We start from the raw sequence: 25,284 nt of genomic DNA on the forward strand, positions 1-25,284 counted from the left end.
TCAGGGTGGCTCCCCTAGCACCTAGTCTCCATTGCTTTGCTCTGTGTTTGCTCCTTGATGATGCTGAGTTATCACTCTGTGTATTTGTTTACTTGTTTATTGTCCTTCAGTCTGTCCCATGAGGACATGAACTCTTGATGGTAGGGATGATGTTTGCTTTGTTCCTACACAGCTTGTGGTGGGTGTTCAGTAAATGATGGTGGGAGGACAGCTGAACACCTGGGTACCATGAGTTGGTCACAGGTGCAGGGCTCCCCAGGATGGTCCCTCAGAGACCCTCTCAGTCCCCACGTGAAGGGGAGCCAAGATTCCAAGAGTGCTCGTCTCACAGGGGCTGGGCTGGGGGCCCCTGGTCCTCTACCCTCCTGCTCCTGGGTGTTTCCTGGATGCACGGGCTTGCTGAGGCCCCAGGAGCTGGAGCCAGGCTGGAACCTTCCTCAGCTGTGGTCAGACTGTGGTCCTGGTTACTGTAGACCCACCCCTGGTGGCTTTTCCCCAGCTGATCTTTAGGGCTTTAGAGCAAAGACTCTTCCCAGGGGCTGTGGGAGGCCTCCTGCAGCCTTCCCACTGCCTTAGGAGCGGTGGCCTCACTCAGCTAATATTGATCTATGTGGTGCCTGGGCACTTTCTGGACGAGCCTGCGAGGCTGGATCTTGCTTGAGGGGTCAGAATCGAGGCTTCACCAACACCCAGTGGTACCTGTTTCCCCATCACTTGAGGACTGAACGAGCCTGGAAGAAGCGGAGACTTGAACTGGAACAAGCTGACTCTGGACCCACGTGGCCCCTGAGCTCCCATAAAGCCCAGGACATCAACACACAGGTGGTTCCGTCAGGTTCCGCCACAGCCAGGAGCTCATTCAGCCCCGGCCTTGCCAACCTCAGGGTAGCCGGGGCATCCAAAGAGGTAACTGAAAACCCCCAGGTCCCCAAAGGCCCCTTGCCTTGTTGTGGCCCCGTCCTTGTGCTGGTGCAGTTCCCTCTGCCTCGAATGACTTTCTTCCTCTTAGTTTTTAAGACTCACGGCCAGCCTAAGGCTCCTGTGAAAGTCACTCAGGACACAGTTATGGTGCCAGGGCCTGTCTCTCCCATCTCTCCCGCCAGGTTTGGGGGCCCCTCTCTGCCCCCTACCTCTACTGCAGCCCATAATCGCTCTCTTGTGACACTGTCTGGCTACTGTGGGGGAGTTCAAACTGCCTTTCAAGCTGGAGTGCATGGCCCAGTGCCCAGCATGGGGCCTGGCACAGAGCAGGTGCTCAGCAAACGTTTCCTGGGGATGACTGGGAGGAGACAGTGACATTAATGTGGGATGAGGAGCGCAGAGCAGGGAGGTGCTGGGAGAGGGGTTTGGGCTCCAGGGACGGCAGAGGCAGGGTGGACTCTGGTAGAAGGGTGAGGGCGGGAGGTAGGCAGGGATCCTCTCTCCAAGCGGGCATGAAGATGGCTCCTCCTCACTGCTGCAGAGGGAAAGGGCTCATGGCAGGTACAGGTGAACGTTACAGCTGTTGCTCTGTTGCTCTGTTGTGGCGGAGAGAGACACAGGTGAGAGACAGGGAGGGAGCAGGGGCCCTGCAGGGCCTCTAGGGGCTTCCATCATGAAGTCAAGCTGGCTGCTCCTCTGGGGCTGCCCCCACACTCCCCAGGCTTCTGCTTCCAGAGTGATAGAGTGGAGCCCCTTGTCTGCCACAGAGCTGGGGGGCAGTGTGGCTCTGGGGTCAAGAGTGTGGGCTTTGGAACCACTTTGCTTACGTTCCCCTCCCAGCCTTGTCACTTTGTAAGCCACAGAGGCTCTCAATCTGCTTTCCTCATTGGTAAAATGGGTCGATGATAAAAGTACCTACCCCTGGGGGGTATAGCTCAGTGGTAGAGCGAGCGCTTAGCAGGCACAATGTCCTAGGTTCAATCCCCAGTATCTCTGTTAAAAAAAAAGTACCTCCCCCTCACGAATGAGGGTTAAATGTGCTCACTGGAGTAAAGCTGACAGCAAGAGCCCAATGAGCATCAGCTAATATGGCACACACTGAATAAATCCATTCTTTTGAGACACTGAATGACTTCACTCACCGGAGAAATGCAAACAGACAACAAACTGTTCCCGAACAGAGAGGCAGAGACGAGGTCGGTGAACAGGGTCACAGAGGGTGTGGGGCGGCCCTCACCGACACCCTCGATGGAAGGAGGGCAACGTGACAATACCTACGCAGTGAAAAATGCACATTCTCTGACTTAGCAATTTGGCTTGGGAATTTAAGCTCACACATGTGTGAAATGACGTTCTATACAAGGATGTTCACTGCAGCACTGTAATAGTCAAAGATCGAAGACAACCTAAATGTCCATTAACGCGATTAACTAAATTATGGTACAGCTCTGCAATGGAGCTTGGCTATTAAAGGGGTGGGGAACCCTGAGTTTGGTGGATGTAGAGTGAAAAGCAAGGTGCAGAATAGAATATGCCACCATTTGTGTTAACTCTATTTTCATTCACTTGAAAACACCTAAGACCACCTCTGAAAGGCTATTCCAGCTCATTAGCAGTGGCTGCTCCTGGGGAGGGGCCGGGGAGGCGGGAGACGCAGCTGGCAGGGAGATTTATGCACTGTATCCCCTTATGTACCTTCTGAAGTTTATGCCAAGGGCGTGTGTTACCTCATCAAGGAGAGGTGACTGGAGGAGTGCTTGCCATTTTCTCGGCACAGATAACGAAGGCCCACTGCTGTGATACCAACCACTTTCCATGTGCACTAAGGAGCAAGACAGATTGAAAAATGTGGCCCTGCTTTTACCTCCACTGTGGGGTAAGAAAATCTAATCAAGAAGTTTTTGCCTTTAGGAAAGCAAGTCTCGTCTCTCTGTTGACACTGAATTGACGCTCTTGGTAATGGCAGAAGATGCCACCTGGGCACTGGTGCTGCTGTGAGGGGTGACTGAAGGATGCCTTCCAGCTTCCCTGACAACGCATTTCCCCTAGATAAAAAAGGAATGCAGCCTGCATGCAAATATCTCTAAATTAGACGTGGCCCATCTTGCCTCCTGCCGCTGAATTCAGGCGTGCCGACCAACACAAACATAGCAGCGAGCTGCGAAGGGAGAGGAAAATGAAATCCTCACTTCCCTTATGAAGACATTCTGCCTAATATTGTTTAAAGGCTATTTTATTGCCACGTTTAGATAGGAGAAGGAATATTGCCCCTCTGGGATGCGATGTCCTGGACTCAGCTATGGGCACGAGGATACACACAAAGGGGCTCTGTTTGAAGGGGAGAGCTTGTGAACCCCAAGAGTGGCAGACACAGAAGTCGAGTTCTGAACCACAGGGCAAAGGGGGCCTTTACTGAAGCCCAAGAAATTCTCCCAGAGGAGTGGGGCCGCTCAGAGAGGCAGTCTCAGCCATGAGCAGACACAAAAGGTAGGACACACCCCAGGAGTCTAAGGGTGAGCAAGGCTAGTGATGAGGATCTTCCCCTTGTTCTTAAAGCCTTTCTCAGCCTTGCATGGCGCTCTGTAAAACGGGCCAAGGTTAAGATTTTTCCTCATCCCGTCTCCTTGGTTCCCAAACCCCTGGAACTGTACACTGCTTCTGAATCCTAAAGGATTACCTTCCCCTCAGGCCCTCCCATCCCAAAATCAATGGAAAAGGGGACCACTTCCTCATTTGAAGGTGAAGGTGTGAATTCAAACTTCCTTTTAGCACAGGAACTTTACAGAAAAAGAAAACCTTAGAAAGCAGCCCAACATCAGAAGCAGAGCAGAGTGGGGTGACTGTTGCTGAGGGCGTGAGTGGCCTGGAGTCCTGACCACCTTCTCTTCTATGTTGGCCTTTGATGCACTTGTGGGAAGCCTGGGGCTTCGGTAGAACACAGCTGGGAAACTGCTGAATGGAACTTCTCTGGACAGATCATCAGGTGATAGCAGTTGCTTCTAAGGACAGGGAGGCCTGGAGCGGGGGAGATGGGAGGGGAGACTCCTCACTGTATACCTTTTGTTAAATTTTGAACTCTGTACCGTGTACAAGCATTACCTAGTTAAAAACAAAACTTAAAAAGAAAATAAAGCTGAAGGACTAATGATATCTAAAGCATGAAAAAAGTAGTTCAAAAGTCTAAGATTCTATGGGTTGCATCTGGACATGCTTTATTCTTTGTGAATTCATTAAATCCCACATGGACAGTGGAACAGATCGAAGCAGACTGTGGCAGTCAGTGATCCGTGATTGTCTCCTGGACAGAGGCAGCTCGGGGGAGGGCAGAGCATGGGCTGTGGAGTCCGACAGACCTCGCTTTGAAAGCTGGCTCTGTGCTTACTGGTCAAGGGCCTTACACAAGTTACTTACCCTCTGGGAACCTCAGTCTTGGCTTCGGAAAACTGGGGATAACGATGCCGGCAAGGCTGCTGTGCAGGTTAGAAAGAACGGATGTAAATCGAGTAGCACATAGCAGGTGTTTGATACATGGCAGCTATTATCATTGCAGAAAAGTGAAATAAAAAGAACCAAATCCAAAATGTGACCGTACGGCAACTCTAAGTCTGTAACAGGCCCTGCAACACGCTCTGGCCACCTCTCTGCTGGAACGCTTACCTCCTGGTGGTGACTGGCACACGGCCCATCTTCCCACCAGGCAGGAGGTGAGCAGCAGGAGGGCAGGGCCTGTCTCACTGTTCTATCACCAGCCCAATCCAGGCGCGATACAGGTGCCATCTTATTCAGAGTCCTTTGGGGGACTGCCTGGGATAGCAAACAGGTTTCACTGGCAAGTCAATTCTGGCCAGATGGTAGTGGCTGCCGGAGGAGCACTGCCCCTTGGGGCTCCCTGAGCAGCGAGAGCTGCTCTGACTGAATGGTGGCCACAGGCACAACGCAGGGCGTGTGGCGTCCCCTGCAGCCTATTCGCTGACCCTGGGCTAAACAGTTCATTCTAAATTGGTTCTTCCACTCCTCACTCATGAGGACCCTGTTCTGTGTGATGGATTAAGATCAGGCTAAAGGATGCCGACTTCTGTAAGGGAGGAGACCAACCTTCTCACAGTCCCTGTGAAATGGGTGCAACTTGCAATTTTGAAGCCACAGACTTATGACGGAAAGACAAATCACCAAAGGGGTATTACTATCCACACTTTGCAGATGAAGGAGTGGGATTCAGGAAGGTAAAGGCACTTACTCAAACTGCCACAGCTGGTAGACGATGTGGCCGGGATCTGGACCCAAGGCCTGCCCACTCTAAAGTGGTAGCTCGCTCTCATTCTGATGCTTGGAACCACCTGGAAGCTTAGAACAAGTAAGTACCAGCACCCGGGCCGCACGAGAGACTCCAATTTCATTGTTCTGGGGCGAGGCCCAGCACTGATACATACTTTTAAGTCCCCCTCCCAGTCAGAGTGATTCTGATGTGTGACTGGGGTTCAGACTGCGGCTCTGAGGACCACACACTCTGGCCGGCCTTGCAGCACCATGGAGGCCCTTCCCAGGATGCTTCTGCACAAGCGATGTGCCTCGTGTTACACACCCGGGCTCTCTGTCAGGGCTGGAAGCCCCAGAGGGGTGCCTAGTCCATGCCCTTCCCTCCCCAGCTGCAGATGGGCAGCCTCGCCACAGTCCCTGGGGCAGCCACAGTGGCCACTTTATCCCTGATCTGCTCTCTGAGCCTCAGTTTGCTCACTGAAAGGGTGAGGCCAACCGCTACCCTTCCTCAGATGTGTCCTGTGACAGCTGCCAGGAGGAGGTTAGAGGGTACAAAGAATGCCAGCCCAGGAATACCAAAACTAGCTTTAATTTGTCCAAAAGTCACACTGAGCTGTGTAAAAACTGCTTCTGGGGGAGGCCCAGAGAGTCCATGCCGCCCAGGGCCAGGGCCCCTAGAAGCTCTCCAGCAGGCCCAGGACGCGCTTCTGCTCGCTCTCCCGGAACTCCGGGCTCCGGCCGTCCCCGATGTTCTCTGCGTACTCTGGGGAGACAAAGGCAGCGTCAGGCGCGGGTTGGAGGTGTGGGGTCACTTCATATCCCTCCCCGAGCCCCAGCTCCAAGGGGGTGCGTGCTGTCTGGTGCCTCCAGCAGCGCCTGTGGTGGCAGCTGTGGCCAAACTCCCTGGTCCTGCATTCGAGGCCCTCCCCTCTCCTTGCTCACAGTCCTCTCCGAGCGCGGCCTTTACTCACTCAACACACACAGTGGCTGCACACGGGTGGGCACTGTTCCAGACCGGTGGTTCTCAGCGCGTGGACCCCAACCAGCAGCACCAACACCGCACAGGAACTTCTCAGAAATGCAGATCTGGGGCCTATTCAGACCTACTTTTTAGGGAACTCTGAGGATGGGGCCCAGCAGTCTGTCTGAACAAGTCTTCCAGGTGGTGCTGATGCTGCTCACGCCTGAGAACCACTGTTTGAGGCAATGGGGATAAAGCTGCGATCAAAAGAGATGAAAATCTCTGCACTTGTCGATGGAGCCTACTTTCTAGTAGGGGAGACAAACCAGAAAGTAAAGGAAATACATAGGGTTGCTATAAGAAGGCCTCACAGAGACGGGAGGGGGGGATTTGACTAAAGGCTTCAATCACGTGTGTGTGGGACTATCTGGGAATGAGTGGCAGAGGGACAAGCAGGGCAGGGGCTGGGGAGGGGAGCGTGCCTGGTCCCTTCAAGGGTGGGCAAGGAGGTCGGTGTGGCCAGGGCTCACAGCCAGGGGAGGGGGCGGGGTGCAGGTTGTGTGGGGCCACCATAAGACCTGAGCTTTTCCCCTGAGATGGGAAGCTGCAAGAGAGTTTTAAGCAGATGAGTGACATGATTTGACTTTTTAACCAGCTCACTCAAGCTGTTGTGTGGAAGATACCCTGGTGGGGGCAAGAGCAGAAAGAAGGAGTTGTGATTGAATGATGGCTTGGACCAAGGAGGTCATAGTTGAGGTGAGAAGTCTTCAGATTGTAAATATATTCTGAAGGTGGCTCCAGCAGGATTTACTATTAGACTGGAAATGGGATGTGAGAGAAAGAGACACTGAAGTCACCAAGAAATAAGACAGAAAAGTGGAGAAGGTGACAGTGAGCCCAGAATTCCTCCAGGGAACTAGGGGAACAGCTGTCTGCACCACCACAGAGAGGTACAGGGGTACAGTCCACTGACGTGAGAGTCAAACAGCTGGGCGTTTTCGGGAAAAAGGAGGAAGAAAGAATGGTCTAGACACGCCGAGGAGGAGCATGGAAGACCCTCCACTGTCTCCAGTGGACAAAGGCGTGTGGGAGAAAACAGGCACCACTTGAGAGGGCCAACCCCAGGGAGAGGCACTTTCCGTTGGAGCAGGAAGACAAAGGAAACACACCTAAGAGGATGGGGATACAGGAGATGATGCTGACGACAGAAGATTTCTAGAGGACATAATCAAAGAGCTTTAAGGTGGGTAACTGTATGGTCCAGTTTACCTGGTTATCCCAGCACAATACTTAATAATCCTCTACTTTATTCCCCAAACTGTCCTGGTCCCCCTAGATTATGTGGTCACCTGGTTTTAGGAGGTGAGGAGGGGTGGGATATGGCACAGAAATGATGTGTAGAGTTTAGAGAGTGCAGGGCCTGAGTGGTGAGCAGGGGCCCTGGGCTTCCTGTGGTGACTTCCAGGAGCAGGGAGACAGAGCTTGGTGGAGGGGGAGGGAGGACGGTGATCCAACTCCGCTGCCAGCTGACTGCGCCCTGCCCTCGCCCTTGGAGGGGAGATGGTGCAACACTGTGGGCTGTGTTTGGATCCTGCCTCTAATTCACAATCCTAAGTGGCCTTGCAAAATCTCCTCCTCTGAAAATGTACATAAAGAACCTAGTAAATAACGGATGTTCAAGAAACGCTAGTTCCCTCCCTGAGCCTGCTTTGCTCAGGCCAACAATGCCACTCAGAGAAATCCCACACATCCTTCAAGGACCATCTCAAAAGGCAACTTCTCTGTGAAGCCCTGCCTAGTCACCTCTCAATCCTGCTCCTGTCCTCAGGCCCCTCGTCTCCATCACAGGCCTGACTTCTAGGTCATCCTCTCCTTGTCCCCTCTCTCCCTCTAGACTGAGAGCCTCATGAAGGTAGGGGCCTTTGCCTTACTTTCAGCTAAATTCCCAGCAGAGCCTGGCTGAGAGCCAACTAGCTGTTTGGTGCAATGAATAAGTCCTCAGAGCAGTTATGAGATTGACTGCGAGCACACCTGCCCCCTGCTCCCTGACTGGGGTGGCCTGAGACGGAACAATAGAAGACTCTCCTGCAAGAGGCGTCTGCCTAATAAAACATCTGCTGATTCAAATCAGACAGAGACTGGGGAAGGAGGAGAAAGTGTGCAAACCCTCCCCTACCTCCCACCGCCACCATGCTGGGGAAATAAGCTTGCTCCGGCCGCTTCTTCATTTTCCCTCTGTCCTCTATATTACTTTGGACATGTGCCGGAAAACAGGATTTGGGATTCACACATGTGCCAGCTGTGTGTCTCCCCCCGGAAATCATCCTTTTCTGTTAGGTCCATCCATCACCTCCAACAGCAAATGGCAGTGACTCCTTCTATTAAGGCTCCTTAAAGGGACGGCTAGGGTGCTGGGAGAACAGGAACTGGGCTACCAAAGAAGGCTATGGGCTGTACGTTAAGTGGCATCTCTCACTCACGTGAGAATGATCTAGTCGCTGTCCCAGGAGAGACCGTTATAGCATTCAATACCCTCAGAGGCATGGTCTGAAAGCAAGAGTCTTAATGGATTGAACTAACACTTTGCTCTCCTCGTGTATTCTCAGACCTAGGAGAGAGGGACGTGGAGGAACGTTTGATCCTTTGGCGCAGTAATTTTCCAAGGAAAGCCAGCTTCCCTAGAGGGACCTAATCTCTTTCTAGGGATGTGCAAAGTAGAGGAACAGAGTCTGGATCAGTCCTCTAGCTGAATCAGCCCTACCGAGGCCTTAGGAAAACACACGCCACCATTGAACACAGAGCACCCGTCCGATGGACGGGTCTCCTCTTGTCTGTGTGCGGGGAAGGACGAAACAGTCAGATGCCTGTTCTCTGGGAACGGGCTATGAAGGAACTGGGCACAATCTAGAAGAGGGGCTGTCTTGCACACAGCGGCATGGGAACTCACATGTAGTGAACACTGGTCATGTGCAGGCATTTACATCTGTTGTCCCACTTAATTTCTGCAGCAATCCTATAAGGCAAAGAGCACCATCTCTGTTTACAGATGGGGAAACTGCAGCTGATTAGAGAACTGAAGCCACTTGCCCCAGTCTATAATGGTTCAGGAGCTGAGATTCAAACCAAGAACCTGTGTGAGAAGTGAAAATGGCACCTCAAAATCCATGGGGAGGTGGGGGAGCTGGTTCCCAAAGTGGCGCATTCTTACCTGAGCAGTATTGCACCCTGCCTCTTCCCCATCCTTCAGGAGAAAAACCTCCACAGCAGCCCAGCCTTGGCAGGGCATCTGGCTACAATGTCCTCATAAAAGGTAAAGCTCTGGAGGGACTGTCTTGTGGGAAAGGGGCCTCAGTGGCCAGAACAGATGTGGAGTGGGTTGCTGGGGCCACGCTCTCTCATGCTCTCTCATGCCACCAAATGTCAGAGCTGCCAGGTTCTCAGGAACGTACCAGCCAGGGTCCCACAGTGAGCCAGGCGCAGGGCCAGGCACAGGACCAGACCTGATGAGCCCTGGTGCTCTCCTACTGCCCCAGCAGCTGGCACCAACGGTGCACCTCGCCGCACATCCTCCACCCCTTACCCCAACTCATTCTTTGTTTCCAGAGTAGAATCCTATTTGCAGCAAACCTTGGTGGTGCCAGCTACTTCTGGTTATTACAGCTGCTACAGCAGTTTATAAATATTGAACAGGTTCCTCTCAGAGGTCTTAGGAAAGAGTTCTCTTTGTGTGTGTGTGTGTGTGTGTGTGTGTGCGCGCGCGCGCTAGATGAAGGGAGAACTTTGGGGTTGGGGATAGAGGAAGAGGGGGAGTCGGGCTGGAGAGTGAGAAAGGTGGTGTGTACATCAACTCCCTTCTCTACTTCCCTAGCATTTTCAAATGCTCTTATAATAAAGGCTTTGATGGAGCTCAAAAACAGGCAGCAGTGCTGAACGCATAAATATTAAAGCAAACTTTAGACAGCAGGTTTACGATTCAGACATGGAATACAAGCTGTTCTGTTTATGTTAAGAGGGAGAGGGAGGGGGCACCCGGGCTGGCATTTGAGGAAGAACTGTCTTCCAGGACAGAGACATGGACCAGTACTCACAAGCCTGGTTCAATCCCTGGACCTTAAACGCTTACCCTTTAAAAAGTGCAGGAGGAAGTGGGAACAGGAAAAAGAGGGATGCCAGTATTTTTAAGCTGAAAACACTCAAAGACATATAAGTGATCACAAAATACAAGCTGGGAAAGTAAAATCCATGAGGTCTAACAGAGATTCCTCAATGACAGCAATGGGCGTGGAAGGTCTAACGTCACACTGCTCGGGAAGGAGAACGTGCTGGGTCTGCTGTGAGGGAGTAAGTTTCATCAGGGTGTCATTAAAATGAAACCCACTTAAAGGAGAAGGGAAGGAAACCGACCCTTTGGATGCTGGCAGGGTCACATTCCCATAGCCCACTTTCCTAGAGACATTTTAGCTGGTTGGAAAAGCACCCCCGCCCCCCAACCAAGCCCTGAGGAGGGTGATCTGGGTGCTGGTACAGGCTCTCCTGCCTGCATCTGAGTCCCGGCTGCTGCCAGCTCTGGTGAAAGGATTAGGCCAAGGAAGCGAAGGAACTGTATTTACTGAGTAAGTGTTCTGTCCCGGGCCCCCAAATGCATCTCAACCTCAGCCTTCCTTGGGGTAGTATTCCCTTTCGGTTTGTTTTTTACAGAGTTGAGGAAACCATGGCTCAAACATGTTATCTACTAACTTTTACCCCAAGTTACAAGGAGCCGGAATTCCTGCTGGTCTGTGCTTCTCTGTTTTACTTATTCCTGGGTTAGCTCGGACACGAATCACAACACTGGAGGTAGCTTACGCTCTGAGGCACCCATTATGTGCCAACAGGTAAGCACTTTACCTCTAGCATCTCATCTAATCTTCACAGCAACCTTTTGAGGCAGGTTACCCCCATCTTACAGACATGGGGACTGTGGCTTAGAGACAGGGTAGGCAGTTGCCTAAGGTTAACGCCCAGGCCTCTCTCCAGGATCCTTTCCTGCCTCTGAAAACCCTAGAGGCCACAGTAGCCACACCCTATGTATCAACATGTCATCAAAAGATAAATCCTATCAGCTTCTACAGCTTTAATATTACAGAGGCAAAGAGTTACCAAGAGCCCCAAATCAATATGGAAATACATGTTTATGAGCTTCTAAGAAAAGACTCCAAGCCATAAAGAACACAAGCAAATCAAAGGGCCAGGAGCCAGTTTCTGAAAGCATTTTGAAGTCTTTGGCTCAGTCTTTTCACCACCAGTGAAAGAGTTTTGAGTCAGCCAACCTCTAAGCTTTCCTCTGCCAAACAGCCCAGCAACACCCGATCTTGCAATAAATTTCACCAGTGCCTAAAACATTTAAGAGACTCACCAGAGGCTTCCATGCTAACCCTTGGCACAAATATTTTACTAAGAAGTATTCCCAGGTCACAGCTCCTACTCCACGTCCAAGGAGAGGACGACTCAATGTACAGGTGCATCTGTCTGTGCAGGTCTTTCACATTCACAGGGACAGAATGCACAAGGGCGGTTGCCAGGGGCTTGGGGAGGAGGAGGGTGGGGAGTAAGTGTTTAATGGGTACAGAGATTCAGTTTTGTAAGACGAAAATAAATTCTGTGGACAGATGGTGGTGATGGTTAAAATGGTAACTCCTATGTATATTTTATCAAAATTAAACAAAAAAGGCAAACACCTCCTCTGTGCAGCTTCCCTGGATCGTCAAGCTCCTTTTAGTCTCCAGGAGAACTAACCGTGCTTCTTGAGTCCCACTCCAGTCGTAGCACTGACCTCAGTCTGCTTTGTGTTGTGGTTATTTATCTCACCTGTGATGGGAACGTATTCCCCTTGGGACAGGGACTCCTAAGTGTCTCAGTCATCTCAGGAGTTCACCTAGTGCCCTGTGACGCCAGGGTGCTTTGTAAAGGAAGACGCCCTGAATTTTCTTTCTTAAAATGCCACAGGAGTGTATCAGCCAATTGGCACAGTTAGACCTTTTCTTTTTGCCAGATGGAAGGCCGACTGCGTATAGGTCTGAGTCTGGATCCAGTCTGCAATGTTAAAAGTGACTCGGGTAACATCCCCTTAACCTCCATGAGTCTCGGTTACCTTGTAAGCAAAATGGAGACTGTAACTCTGCTTTTAGGGCCTTTGTGAGAAACAGACTATACATGAAAAGCCTGGCACAGAAGTGGCTTGGGAGTGACCACTCTACCTACTGTGGCCCCAGATTTCTGGAACAGTACAAAGAAGCCTGAAGCAGCACCCCAGTATGCACCCCCAAAAAGCATTAGCTGAGCCCCTTCTCCACGCCACTTGTGGAAGACAAAAGGCGGGACGGCTGTCAGTGCGCCTGCGGAGCATGTGGTCTGATCCGTCCTTCTCTGCCATAGAGACCGTCACCCCCTAGGTGGGCACCACAGGCCTCAGGCCAGAGCTGCCGCCAGTTCCAGGGAAGGCTGGACTTTGGGAACACCGAGTAAGCAGTCTGCAGAAAGAGGGACTTTAATGAGCCATCAATTATTCCCAGCTCTCTTGGCACCCCCACAGAAGAGGAGGAAAGAAAATTGTGAGAAAGGGACCGAAATATAATGGGAAGAGTCCCCTGCTGGGCTTGCCTCATCAGCGTTTTCCTGAGACCTCAAGGGATACATCAGCTGTCATCCTGCCAGCAAAACTTAGGAAATATGTAGGCCATAAAATCAAAGAAAAAAGCTTGCATCTAATTAGTATGTTAAAAAAAAAAAAAAAAAAAAGGAAGCAACCCAAACTGAAAAACAAAATTAAAATCAAAGAGGACAGACTGATGAGCTGGTTTCCTTTATGAGGCTTTGTTTCTTCACGCATTTTGATAGAATGAAGGGTGGAGGAAGGAGGGGAAGGGACTGAAGGCTTTTAAGGGGTGGGCCTGAGCAGAGCTCAGCTGCCACCCTCATCCAGCCCCCCAAAGAAGCCTCACCACAGCACTGCCCTGAGGGTGCTCCCTGCACCACGTCCCGGGGCTGCTGAGAGACAGGTCTGTGGCACACACCCACCAGCCGACACAGGCAGACGTGTGAGCCGCGGCGGCAGAGGCATGCTGGCGAAAGGGGGGGGGGTCGAGAACCCTTTATTATATAAACTTAACCTCCCATTGATTTTTTTCTTCTTTTTTAGTGGTCAGAGTCCTGTGAGGGTTTCTTTGACCTGGGCAACGGCATCTAATTCCCTGGCTTTAAATATCACCTCTATACTAATGACTTCAAACTGTCCAAACTAGCACCTCTCCAGCCGTCATGAGAACGTCTACTGTCTGCTGGCCAACAAAGGGATGTGGGTACCACCTGTACCCCTAAACTCACCCTGTACCGAACAGAACACAAGAGCCTCGCCCAGCAATACTCCCAACCCCATCCAATGCTCCAGCCTCCCCACTCCTGCTTGGCCTCCACTGACATGGTTGAGTTCTATGAAGGCCACTGATGTCCTGTTGTCCTGTCCTGCCTTGGGCCTCTGCTCCCCCTGCCTGGGATGCGCCTTTCCCTCTGGGACACCATGCCCAGTCCTGGGAGGAGCCTCTCCCTGCTGTGGGACTCCTTGGCATGGCCTGTGCCTCTGTTACCGCCACCTTATCACTCCCTTAACATTCTGTTCACAACTTTAATGCAGCACTTATCACATTATAATTAGCTCCGAGCATCTCTCCCCACTAGACTGCGAGCCCTCAGGGGTGGGGATCGTGCTTACTCCTATTCTCCCTTGTACCTCTAGTGCTGGATACAGAGCCCGGCAGCCAGCACTGCTAGCTGAGTCGCTGCATTTCACTTAGCTTGAATTATAGTTGGTCATTTCTACATCTATGTCCCCCAGGAGACTCCATGAGGGCAGGTGCTATGTGACACCTTAGTAGACAGTGTGTAGCGCTGTGCCCAGCCCTGAGGAGAGTCTCAGTAAACATGTGCCAATTTAAATTCACACAAGGGCAGGGTTTAATTCAACAATGTTCACATATTCACCGGGTACCCATTATGTGCCTGGCATTGTTCTAGGTGCTGAGGAGACATGAGGAACAAGCCAGACAACGTCCCTACATCATGGTGCTTACATTTTAATGTATGAGACACATAAAACAAGTAAACAAAGACATAAATAAAAATAATTACAGACTGTGATAAGGGCTAAGAAGGAAATAAACTTGGTGCTATGATGGGAAATAACAGATGGAGAGAAGTGGATGGATTCAAGATTGAGACTGGAGGCAGCAGAAACGGCAGATTCACTAGTGAATTGGCTGGGAAGGGTGATGGAGAGAGAGCTGAAGGGCTGGACTTAGGTCTGGAGATATGGGTCTGAGAGTCTAGACAGAGGTGGGGAAGAGGAACAGGAGTTGTGGGGATGAATGCAGCACCTGCAGGCTGCTCACTGGCTCGCTCACCTGTTCATCCACCCAGACACTCAATCAACAAATATTTGGTACCCAGGATGTGCCCAGCACTTTTATAGGCACTTGGGGGAATAAATGAGGATCTGAGGGAGACAGGCTGGCTCACAACAACTGAAAATTCTGAATAACCTAAAGTGTATGTGTCTGGGTTTCTGGAAACAACAACAACAAAACCAACCACCTACTACATGTTAGCACCTGTTAAAAACACTTTTCCTTTCTCAGAAGATCACTGTTTTGATTACAGGGATGGAGGTGCAGGGAGAAGCCTAAATGCAAGAGAGTAGGGCTGAGAGTAGTAAAAAGTTCTAATTGAACATGTGGGCATTAAAAGTAAATGCCACTTAAAGGCTGGGGTTGCAAATCACCACAGCTACACCTTAGGGAGGAGGTGGCATGACACTCTGAGCAGTAATTCATGTGAGTGTGACACTGAGAACAAGAAGGGAGCACCCAGGATGCTGCTATGGAAGATGCTGGGTGAGGCTCAGGAGCGGGTTCCCCTGAGGCTGCTCTCTGAGGGAGAAGACCATAGATTCCAATGCCTCAAATGCTCCATCTGCAAAATGAGTCTAGTGAATTTACCCTCCCCACCTGCCTGGAAGGGCTATCCTGGGCATGTGATTTCCAGTCCTATGTTTCACTCACACTGCTCCTTTGTTTTGGAATGTTCTTGTCCCAGCCTCTAAGACACAGCTCAGTGTTACTACTCCCACAAGGCCTCCCCAGGACCCCACTTATAATACGATGATGATAATTATCATCACAGTATTTTACAATGCTCATAGTAGCTAACATTTACTGAGAACTTACAAAGAGTCAGACATTTTCCACGTATCATCTCATTTAATCCTTTCACTCATTCCATGAAATCCCAGATGGTACCCTGTCCCAGGTAACACAGTAAATAGCAAAGCCAGGATTCAGTTCCAGGGGCCAGATCCCAGGGCCCAAGGCTCTTCACTTCTCTTCACTTTATTATACATATCATTTATCTCCCTATTTCATGTCCCACCTGTAATGGGAGTTATAAGCCACTTACAGGCAAATCCTTTGAATAAATCTAGCCTAATCCGTCACCTTAGAAAACTGGCAGAACAAGGGTCAGAGAAAGAAATGATCTGCCTGCAGTCATGTCCATCACGAGTCTCTCTGAACCCTGGAGTTATCAGTACCATAAAGTCCAACATGGGCCTCTCTACCCGCCACATATGTGAAATCTGTGCGAAGTGGCTCGAGGGTGGGGCTGCATCAGAGCTGACTGAGAGCTTGCTAACCGACTGGAGGCCTCTTGGGAACCACTCCAGCTGAGTCAGGTCCAACCAAAGATGCAACAGTGTTTGAGGGACTCCCTGGGGTAGGTGAAGGAAACTCACTACAGCACTTTAGGTGTGCTGGGCACTACACTGGATGCCGTCATACAGCATCACATGAATCTTTGTAAAATTTCAAGATTATGCTCACACTGCTGGGGGAAGGCAGAGCTGGCACTGGAAAGCGGGCATGCTCTTTTTACTACACCACACTGCCTCAAATTCACCTTCTTCTGCCTTGCGTAATTCCAGGTAGTTCCTGTTACTTCCTGGTTTTTTCCCCTAAGAAAGAAATTTCCTTCTACTACATGTAGTTTAGAACTGGATTTTTGTTTGTTTCTTGTTTGGTAGTTCTTTTTGTTTTGTTTTTTCTTAAAATTTTAACAAATATTTCCCCTCTCTAGTGCTTCTTGTTACGTGTTTTCAAAATTCAGGAACTGGAGGGTCAGAGGCAGAGAATAACTATGTTAGTCTTCGGCATTCTGACAAAGATGACCTGGACACACAGTGAACTGGACAACACACTTCAGCCTGCAGCGCAGAGGATGCTACACACCAAATTCTGGGGATATTGATAGAGACAGAAAGTAAGCATCATCTAATCCCCTGGAGCCCCAGACACAAGCAACATCCAACTCACCCTTGATGATGTGCCTGACAATCTTGATTGAGCTTCCTCGCATATTTAGGATTTGGTGAACCCTCTGGCGAATCTAATAAGGGAAAGAGTGGGGAGAGAAAGAAAAAAACATCATTTGTCCTGGGAGACAGCAGAATATACTGTATTGAAAGTATTCACCTCACCCCCATCCCTGAAAAAGCAGACCTGTGTAGAGTGAAGGAATTCAAGGAGAGTGTGACTCACTTCTTTCTCTGAGAGCCTCTGTGGGGATGGACAGGCCCAGCTGGAGGCAGCCCCCTCCTACCTGGGGCAGCCCGCTCCTACCTGGGGCACGTTGGCATTGCAGATCTCTGCCATGATGTAGCAGATGTGCTGGAGAACAAACAGCCCCGCATCCAAGCGCCGGAGGTAGAACTCATCCTCGATGTCATTGTCGATGATTTCTCCACGCCGGACCATGTCCTAGAAATGAATGAACATTTGGGAATGAAAGTTGGACAGTGAGTGGAGGAGGAAAGAATAGGTTTCTAGTCCACCCGTAATACACAAAAGAATAGCAGCTACAACAAAAACAACGAAAGAAAAACCACTCCGCCTTGATCTGCCTCCTGCTTCTCCCACCATTCTAAAATACCTTTCTTATGTTCTGTCAATGGACGAGAGGCCCAGGAAGTCAAGATTAAAGCCCATTTTCTTCTATATGATGAGTCAAGGCCAACATGGTCTCATCCACATATTCACACTGAAAAAATAAGAGTTGATGGGGACACAAATCTAAGCTATTTATCTGCTTCTTCTATGCATTCTTTCCTCTACGGTTCCTGCCTCCACAAATAACCTCTCTACAAGATATACTTAATTCTCTTCCCCTTCCAAATCAAGCTATACGCAGGGAAAAGAGGCACCCTTTCTCCACAATTCTGTCTTGGTACCTGGTGATGACACAGGTACCCACTCCATGTGTCACTTTCAGCTTACATTTTGTCAGATGCAAAATGCTGCCAACCTTTCCATTTCATTCCACAAGTTCAACACTTCCTCAAGGCCAAAGCCCTAATGAGTGACAGAAGTCTCTTTCTTAAACCTGTGTAACCCCAGACCCATCAGAATAGACGACTGTCCCCATATCTATTCCTCTCTAGCAGATTCTTTTTTTTTAAACAGCTTTATTGAGATACAATTCACATACAATTCTCTCATTTAAAGTGTACGACTTAGCAGCTTTTAGTATAGTCAGAGCTGTGCAGCCATCATCACAATCACTGTAGACCATTTGCATCCCCTCCACTCTCATAGCCCCCATCCAGTGGATTATTACCACCTCTGCCAAGAGAACCCTCTCCCCATCTCGGGGCCTTTACTGCCTTCTTCCTGGGGGTTCTGGGGTGTCTCTCAAGCCGAACCCCATTTTCAAGCTACCTCTCCCACAAAGCATTCCCTGATTATTCAAGGCTAACAACTCCTCCTTTCCAAAATTCCTGAGAGCACCCTCGACAGGCCACTCCATGACACGTCCTCTCCTTGCACGTCACATTTACACTGATTTCAGTCATCATCAGCTCCTCCCGTTTCTATCACTCCCTTTATTTCACGAGGGTGGGTTGTGAGCTCTGTGAAAGTGGGGACTGAATTTTGTCTTCACATCCTCAGCGCAGTAAATATCCACGCAGTAAATGAAAGAAAAGAGACATCTCTGTTTTAGGCTGTCAGCTCTCAGGAGTCAGAACTGGGTGAGGGACTCACTCTGCATGACTAGCAGGCTGGTCTAAGGCGACAGGTGCTTGAATACATGCTTTTGACGACAACAATCCATTTCTTAATTCTGTCAGTGGTTTTATGGCCATGGTTCCCTCTGATGACTCAGATTCCTGTCACTGACAGAAGCCCTTGGGACCCTGCTTTCCACCCTCCCAAACTCGGAGGAGCAATCATCAATCTCCAAGCAGGATCCTTCAGAGACTATTTAGATGCAGATAATGCGCTTCTTTATTTGCCCAGGAGGCCAGCCTGTAGCAACACGAGGCTACTTTTCATTTCGCTCCTAAAGGCCTCTGTCTGTGAGGCAAAAGAGGGCTCCAGACTTGCCGGGCCCTGCACTGCCTGGCAACTCACCCGCACTAATTCGTAGCTTTATTTAGTAGCAAATTCCTTGGTAACCTGGTAATGGTGTTAATGTTCACGAGGTAGTCATGGAGCACTGGCCTGATGTCCAAGGAGTTTAAATACAGAAGGGCCTCTTTAGTTTCTCATTTACTCATAATCATAACTTCCTACTCCAGAACTCCTAAGAGTTCGGCAGCTGGGGGCACAGGAAGGAAAATTACTCTTGACTTCTACTCATGCAAAAAGCATTTGCTGCTAATACTTCACATTTCTATAATGCTGCAAAGTTTAAAGCGTTATTATATATATGGTACTTATTACCAAATTTAAAGAGAGCAGGGAAGGGATTATTAATCCCATTGTACAAATTAGAATCCAAGGCACACAGAGGTTAGGTAAGTTGCTCATAATTACATAATTACCAGTTACTAGAATATGGGCTCCCTAGGGACAGGAATCCCGTCTGATTCATTGCTGAGGTGGAAATGAATAGCATGAAGCAGAGTGTTCAGATCTGGACCCTGCTATATGCCTAGTGGCAAGGACACCTTTCTAAGCACTGATTTAGGGTAGAAAAAGAATGAAAATGGAGGTAAAGGGATACCCTGGTCTTAGTCACCGAGGAGCTGATTGTCTGGGAAAGTCACAGGGATGTGGAAAATGACCAAAAAGTAAAGGGACACAGTGCACTCAAAATTTAAAGTAATTACAAGTAGTAGGTGCTAATCAGGGTTGGTTAAGATGTTAGGGCATTGGGAAGAAGTGACTTTTGGGTAAGGTTTCAAGGCTTCTGATTGGCAGACAAAGCAGAAAGAATGCCTTAAGAATGAAGGCATTCCTGTGGTCTGAGGCCTTACGCCCTGCATACTTTCTGCTCAACACCCTCTCCCCCACCGCCCCCATACACACAGCACTAACAGGCCTGCTCTCCCTTTCTGGCCTTCTCACCTTTGCTTGTAATGTTGGTGCTCTCCCCACACTCAATCTCTATCATAATAAAGTCTAAAATGTGATATTCCTTATAAAACTTTTCCTGAGATCTTTAAAAACTTCTCAGAGTTTTCCAACTTGACATGATTTTTTTCATTTCTTAAAACCCCCAACCTTGGATTTGTACCTCTTTTATGGCACCTTCCATGGTCTGCTCTGTAAGAGTTATTCAGATGTGTACCTCTTTCCTGTGTAGGTTCTTTGAAAGAGTTGTGTTTTACTCATCTTTGTACCCTAGAAAGCACCTTGCAGGGTACTTTTTGCATAGTAGACCCTTGAAAAGCATTTGTGAAACAGGATTGGAAAAATGCAGGTAGAAGTTCAGCACTATTAATATGCTGTGGTGGGGAGGCTCAGTCAGTGCTTTGGAGGGCTAGCTGGTGGGAGGCCTGAATGCTCAACAGAGGAGTGAGATACGAGAGGCTGCAGACTACACCGTGCAGGAAAATGTCATGATGAGAATATGCAAATGCCTGTATGATGGACACACTGGCTTCAAGTGTTGAGAGGCAGGCAGGGTATACAGCTAGGAGGCCACAGTATTAGCCTTTGTGAGAAGCAGATCAGATGGGGAAGACAGGAGAAGAGCGGGGTGGAGAGACAAAAGCCTTAGAGGTTTGCAAACATGGGAACTTGGAGTGAAACACATTCATTCACGCACCTGGTGAAGATTTCCTGAACGTCTAACTATGAGCCAGGTGTTATATGATGTGCTGGGGGTAGTAAAGAGAAACAGGACAGTCTACATAATCAAGGACATTGAAGTCTAATAAGGTTAATAAATATGAACAAACGAATTTTACTTTAATGTAGCAATGGCTATTATGAAGGACCTCTCATACTGAGTGCCATGGGCCTCCAGAAGAAGGACAGACTGAGTCTGTTTTGGGGAGTCAGGAGAGTTCAAGGGAAATACAACATTTGAGCTGGATTCTGAAGGAGCCTGACAAGCTGGAAGGAACATTCTAAGCAGAGGGAAGAGCAGCACAGGTTAAAGCACAGAAAAGTCGCCTTGACCCGGGTGGGAGAGAATAAGAGCGCACATCACTGTCACCGAGAGAGAGAGGACAGAAGGAAGGGACTATTTCTTTGCTTCTTAGATCCTAGCTATCGGCAGCTCATAGTGTTTGATGGATTACTACATACTAGGCATTGTGTGAGGCAGTCTGAGTAAGAACCATTGCTACCACCATCTGTCCAGCTCGGAGGAGCAGCTAACGTTGACTGAGGGCTTATTATGTGTCAGGTACAGTGGCAAGTGCTTTCCCTAAACTGACTCCTTTACGTCTCATAAATATTGCAAAGTAGGGATTATTACCCCCATTTCAGAGGAGGAAACTGACTCAGGCAGAGCAACCTCCCCAAGGCTAGTGGGTAGCAGAACTGAGATTTAAATCCAAGTCTGCTCTTTTCATATTACAGTGTTAGTGTGGGTACAGATTTCAGAGCTGTCTGAAGAACAAAGGAAGATAGTAAGAGTGGTCGAAACGCTAAAGAATGGAGTTTAGCAAAATTAACTTTTTCCGCTTAGGTCAGAAGTGCTCCTGGTGATCCTCCCTTTTCTGCACTCTTACCACAATCTGATCTCCTTTTAACCAGACACACTGCACCTTCAATTTTCTCTAAACATTGTCATGTAGGAAGACCAGACCCAAGAGAGCATTGCCAAACCCTATTTTTAATTCTTTCCTCAGAACTTCAAGATTCTGACAACATTCAATTCGACATTCTACTTTTAGACACACGGCCACATGATTTGAAAGTGAAATTTTCAAATGTAGATCTCAGATATGACTATAGCTCATCTCCAAGAAAGGCATCACCATCACTGCATTGAACATGCACAAAGATGAAACAGAGATTGGCTGCTAAGATGAAGTTTCTGCCCTGACAGTTTTAGAAGCATCATAGAAACCAGGATGCAGAGAAGGTGACTGCTGTCAGGATAGCACCTTATCTAGCCTGTTACAACTCTGTGGCATGGAATATTTACTGCTGAGTGGATTCAGGGAAGTCGAGCACAAAGGTATACTCCATGTTGAAAGGGAAATAAGAGAAGCAGGGTGATTTTTATTCTGATGGAAAATAAGGAAGTTTGAGTACAGTTCTTTTAGGCACATCTTCTCAAGTTTTGGTCTGTTTTAAAAAGAGGAAGGATGTCACTTTTATTAACCACCTGTCTTACTATATGTGAACAGAGTATAAACTTCTTTAAAATGGATTAATGCATGTTTGGCTCCTTTTCTGGGTTTCTAAGACACCAGATAAAATTTTGATCTTGAGATAAGGATGTGATATGGTTCTCTGGATATCCCTGTGTGAGGAAGAAGAACCAGAAATCTGAAAGAACAAAGCAAATGAGGTAAGATCCCAACTCTAATGCTAACTTACTAGTGTCTGCAGGCAAGTCATTTAACTTTTCTTGGCCTCAGCTTCTTTGCTTGGAAATAAGAAGCCTGAGCTAGATAAAGGAAGGGAAATAGGGTTCATGAGTGCCACCTCTAATCCACTGTAATGACTCTTAAAATGGGAATATGATTAATTTGATTAAGGAGAAATTCCAAAAAACTTGAGTAACCTCTTGAGTATTGTAAAGATACTGTATGCTACAAAATTTCAAAGTAAAAATCTATGTATACATTGAATTGCATTTGAAATAAGACATGAGGGTTAAGATTTAAAGGATGTCTCCCACCAATGAATTCATTCAACTCTCGCCTTTAAGAAGAGTGAAGGTGACTGTCTCTTTGTGAAGCAATGACAACTCAACATCCACATACAGCACTTTTTCCGGTTCAGAGCAGAGGATCTGCACTAACCTCACTTGCTGTACATGCCCTCGGTTGAGTATGTACAGCAAGTATCATTTGCAGATTTCACAGATGGAAAAATTGAGACAGATGTCACTGAATTTTGGATAGAGACTTGAGTAGAATATGATTTCCTAGTCCAAGACCCTTTTTCTGTCAGTTCTTTGACTCTAACAAGAGATGGGTGGCAAAAATGGAATAAAAACAACAGCAAAATTTCCTGGGTCCTCACTGTGTGCCAGGCATTCTGCTAAGCACTTTGATGGATTTCTCATTTTCCCCTAAACTCCAAGAGATAAGAACCATTACTATTTCCACTTTCAAATTAGAAACTGAGGCTTACAGAGGGGAAACCTCTGCTAAGGTCACAAAGCTCATAGTCGAGTAAGTGTTGGAGACAGGATAAAAATCCACGCAGGTCTGGCTCCAAGTCTGTGATCACTTCCACAGTTCAAAGTAGAAAAAAATCTTTGCTTTATAGACCTTTTCTGGTATTAGCATATGAGCGAATAGATGGGATTTTTTCTTTATGCTATTTCTGGGAACTACTGTAAACTAGCAGCATTAAATGTAAGGTCATCTAGCTTCCAGGTCTGTCTTTTCTTTATAAAATGAAGAAACTTAAGAAAGAGGAAGGAAGAGAATCGATAGCTAGACCAGCAAACTCTACATGCGATTTGGGAGAGTTTAAAAAAAAAAAAAAAGACACTCTGAAGAGTTTTATTTTGTTCATTCCATAAGAGAGGGCTAGAATAAAAACCTAGATGGTAATTCAGTGAACAGCGCATTAAGTGGAACAGATTGCAATTCACAGCAGCACGGGCCTGTTTGGGGGCTGCTAAAATAAACAGATCCATCTCCAAAGATACACAAGGAGGTAGCACGTGTGGCATCAAGGTGCCATTTCTGCAGGGCTGTGTGTGTTCCGCCCCTCCCCCAGCCACATCCTCACTTTAAATGTTAATCTGTCTTCTGGAGCACTACCAAATCGCTAACTTTCAGGTGCCTCCATCTCTCTCTGCAGGCAAGTCGCAAGCCTCCAAATGAGCCTGTGGATGCCATTTCTAATCTGCCCCTGACAGACAGGTGGTGAGCTGCCCCTCGCTGATGGGAGGAGACAGTCATAAAAGAAACTGCTGTGAAGCCAAGAGGAATCCCTCTTTTCTTAATAAGAGGGGACATGACTCAGAGGCCCAGAAGGGGTCACAGTTACAGTCTGTAGTCATGGGCAGGAACTGTCCCACCATTTAGAAAAGGACAATTTCCTTTTTACTTCCAAAGCAAGGGGAGAATTTAAACCATGGGAGTGATAGGTAAGTGGAGAAGGGAGAGGCACAAATACTAGCAAAACAAAATCTTCCTTCAAGAGCTTCGAAAATAGAGCAGTCTGTTAGAGAGGAATCCTAGGGACTGCTGGTCATTTTCAGTGGGGGAAACAGAGGCTGGAGAATTAATAAAAGGGATATTTTTTTTTTGAGACTACTCAGCTAACTGATAGCAGCTCTGAAGCTCTGATAAGAACCCAAGGATATCACACCAGTTTGCCCTCAAAGGAGAAACTGACTATGTGTTAGGCCAGCCTTAACACATGAGTATGTCCCTGGTTTTTATAAACAATCTCATTAATCTTCAAAATGACCCTCTAATAAAGCTACAATGAAAAACACACACACACACACATACACACATGCATACACACACAGAGCAAAGCATTTCCCCAAAGAACAGAGTTCATGTGTGGCAGAGCTGGGATTTAACCTTGGGCTGTAAGATCCCAGGGTTCATGTTCCTTTTATGATGCCATGATGCCTTCATCATTAGCATGCCTTCAATTTCTAATTTTACTAAAAACAAACAAATAAATAAAACAACTAGATTGCCCACCTGAATTCTGACAACATATACGCCAGCCTTGAGAGAACCAGGGCTTCTGTGAAGTCAGTATGGGAGACACTGTGGACCCCACTGAGAAAGGACAGAGAGGATGAAAAAAGCAAAACGGAGTGCTTAGGCCACACTGCAGGGTAAGTGGCAGAGATGTGGGACCCGGACTCAGGCCCCGCAACTTCTCCTGCAATGGTAGAAAGGATGATTGTGACTGGGAAGGGGGCAGGGAGAGGGCAGTAGAGAAGGGTGAATGAGCAGATGGCTAAATCTGTCTCGGAAAGAAGGACACAATAGACAGGGAGAAGCACCAGCATCCCCTCCCCCACCATCTGTGGCTTCTACTGTCTGTTAGCTGCGTTCTGCCAAATTCATGGACTGAGACGTGTGGGAACCACCGGCTTAAAGAACAGCTGAGAGGAACTCTCAGCAGGATTCCCTGTTTTGAAGCTTGCCCCAGGAGCTTCCCACACTGTCCATGGAACAGTCAACGGCAGCCTCACACGTCCACTGCCTCCACATCTCCCAATGCTTTACCACCACGCATCCCACACATCCATTCCTGGGCCTTACATCCTTTGTACAGGTCTTTAAGTGAGTTTCAAACACTAAGGAAATAGTCAAAGTCTGTTTCCGACATCTAGTCCTGTGGATACTGTTTCATTACAAGGAGTCCATCTTTCTCTTTCCAGGATAAAGCCTGGGATGATTTAACTGTGGCAAAATTAGCATGCAATTTGTAAGTCATTACGGTGCAAAGTATGTGGCGAGAACACTTTATTAAATAAATCTGCTGAGAATAATTTTCCCAGGAACTAAAAAAGGAAAACCTCTCTCCAAGGCTCTCCTCCCACTTTTAAAATCCCTACCAATACCTATGTAATTATGCCTTACTTCTGACACTCAGAAGCCTGGCATCTCTACATGCAACTAACAGAAACCAGAAGGAACCCATGAGAAGTCAGGATAGCTTCCCAAC

The 25,284-nt window shown here is 48.2% G+C and overlaps 1 protein-coding gene across 2 annotated transcripts in view; it reads right to left on the reverse strand.

Annotated features, from left to right (window-relative positions):
- Window positions 1-5,751: 5,751 nt before the first annotated feature.
- The window catches only part of CTNNBL1 (catenin beta like 1), a 143,842-nt gene continuing 124,309 nt past the window's right edge, over window positions 5,752-25,284 (reverse strand). Inside the window, exons 14-16 of one of the 2 annotated variants that reach the window (XM_064475700.1) lie at window positions 16,843-16,980; window positions 16,537-16,609; window positions 5,752-5,941 (exon numbers count right to left, since the gene is read on the reverse strand). In XM_064475700.1, coding sequence (XP_064331770.1) covers window positions 5,853-5,941; window positions 16,537-16,609; window positions 16,843-16,980 — 300 coding nt within the window. In that variant the 3' untranslated portion in view covers window positions 5,752-5,852. The other variant, XM_064475699.1, reaches the window with a different exon arrangement.

This window comes from Camelus dromedarius, chromosome 18 (genome assembly GCF_036321535.1).
Source record: "Camelus dromedarius isolate mCamDro1 chromosome 18, mCamDro1.pat, whole genome shotgun sequence".
In the NCBI taxonomy this organism is placed as follows: Eukaryota; Metazoa; Chordata; class Mammalia; order Artiodactyla; family Camelidae; genus Camelus; species Camelus dromedarius.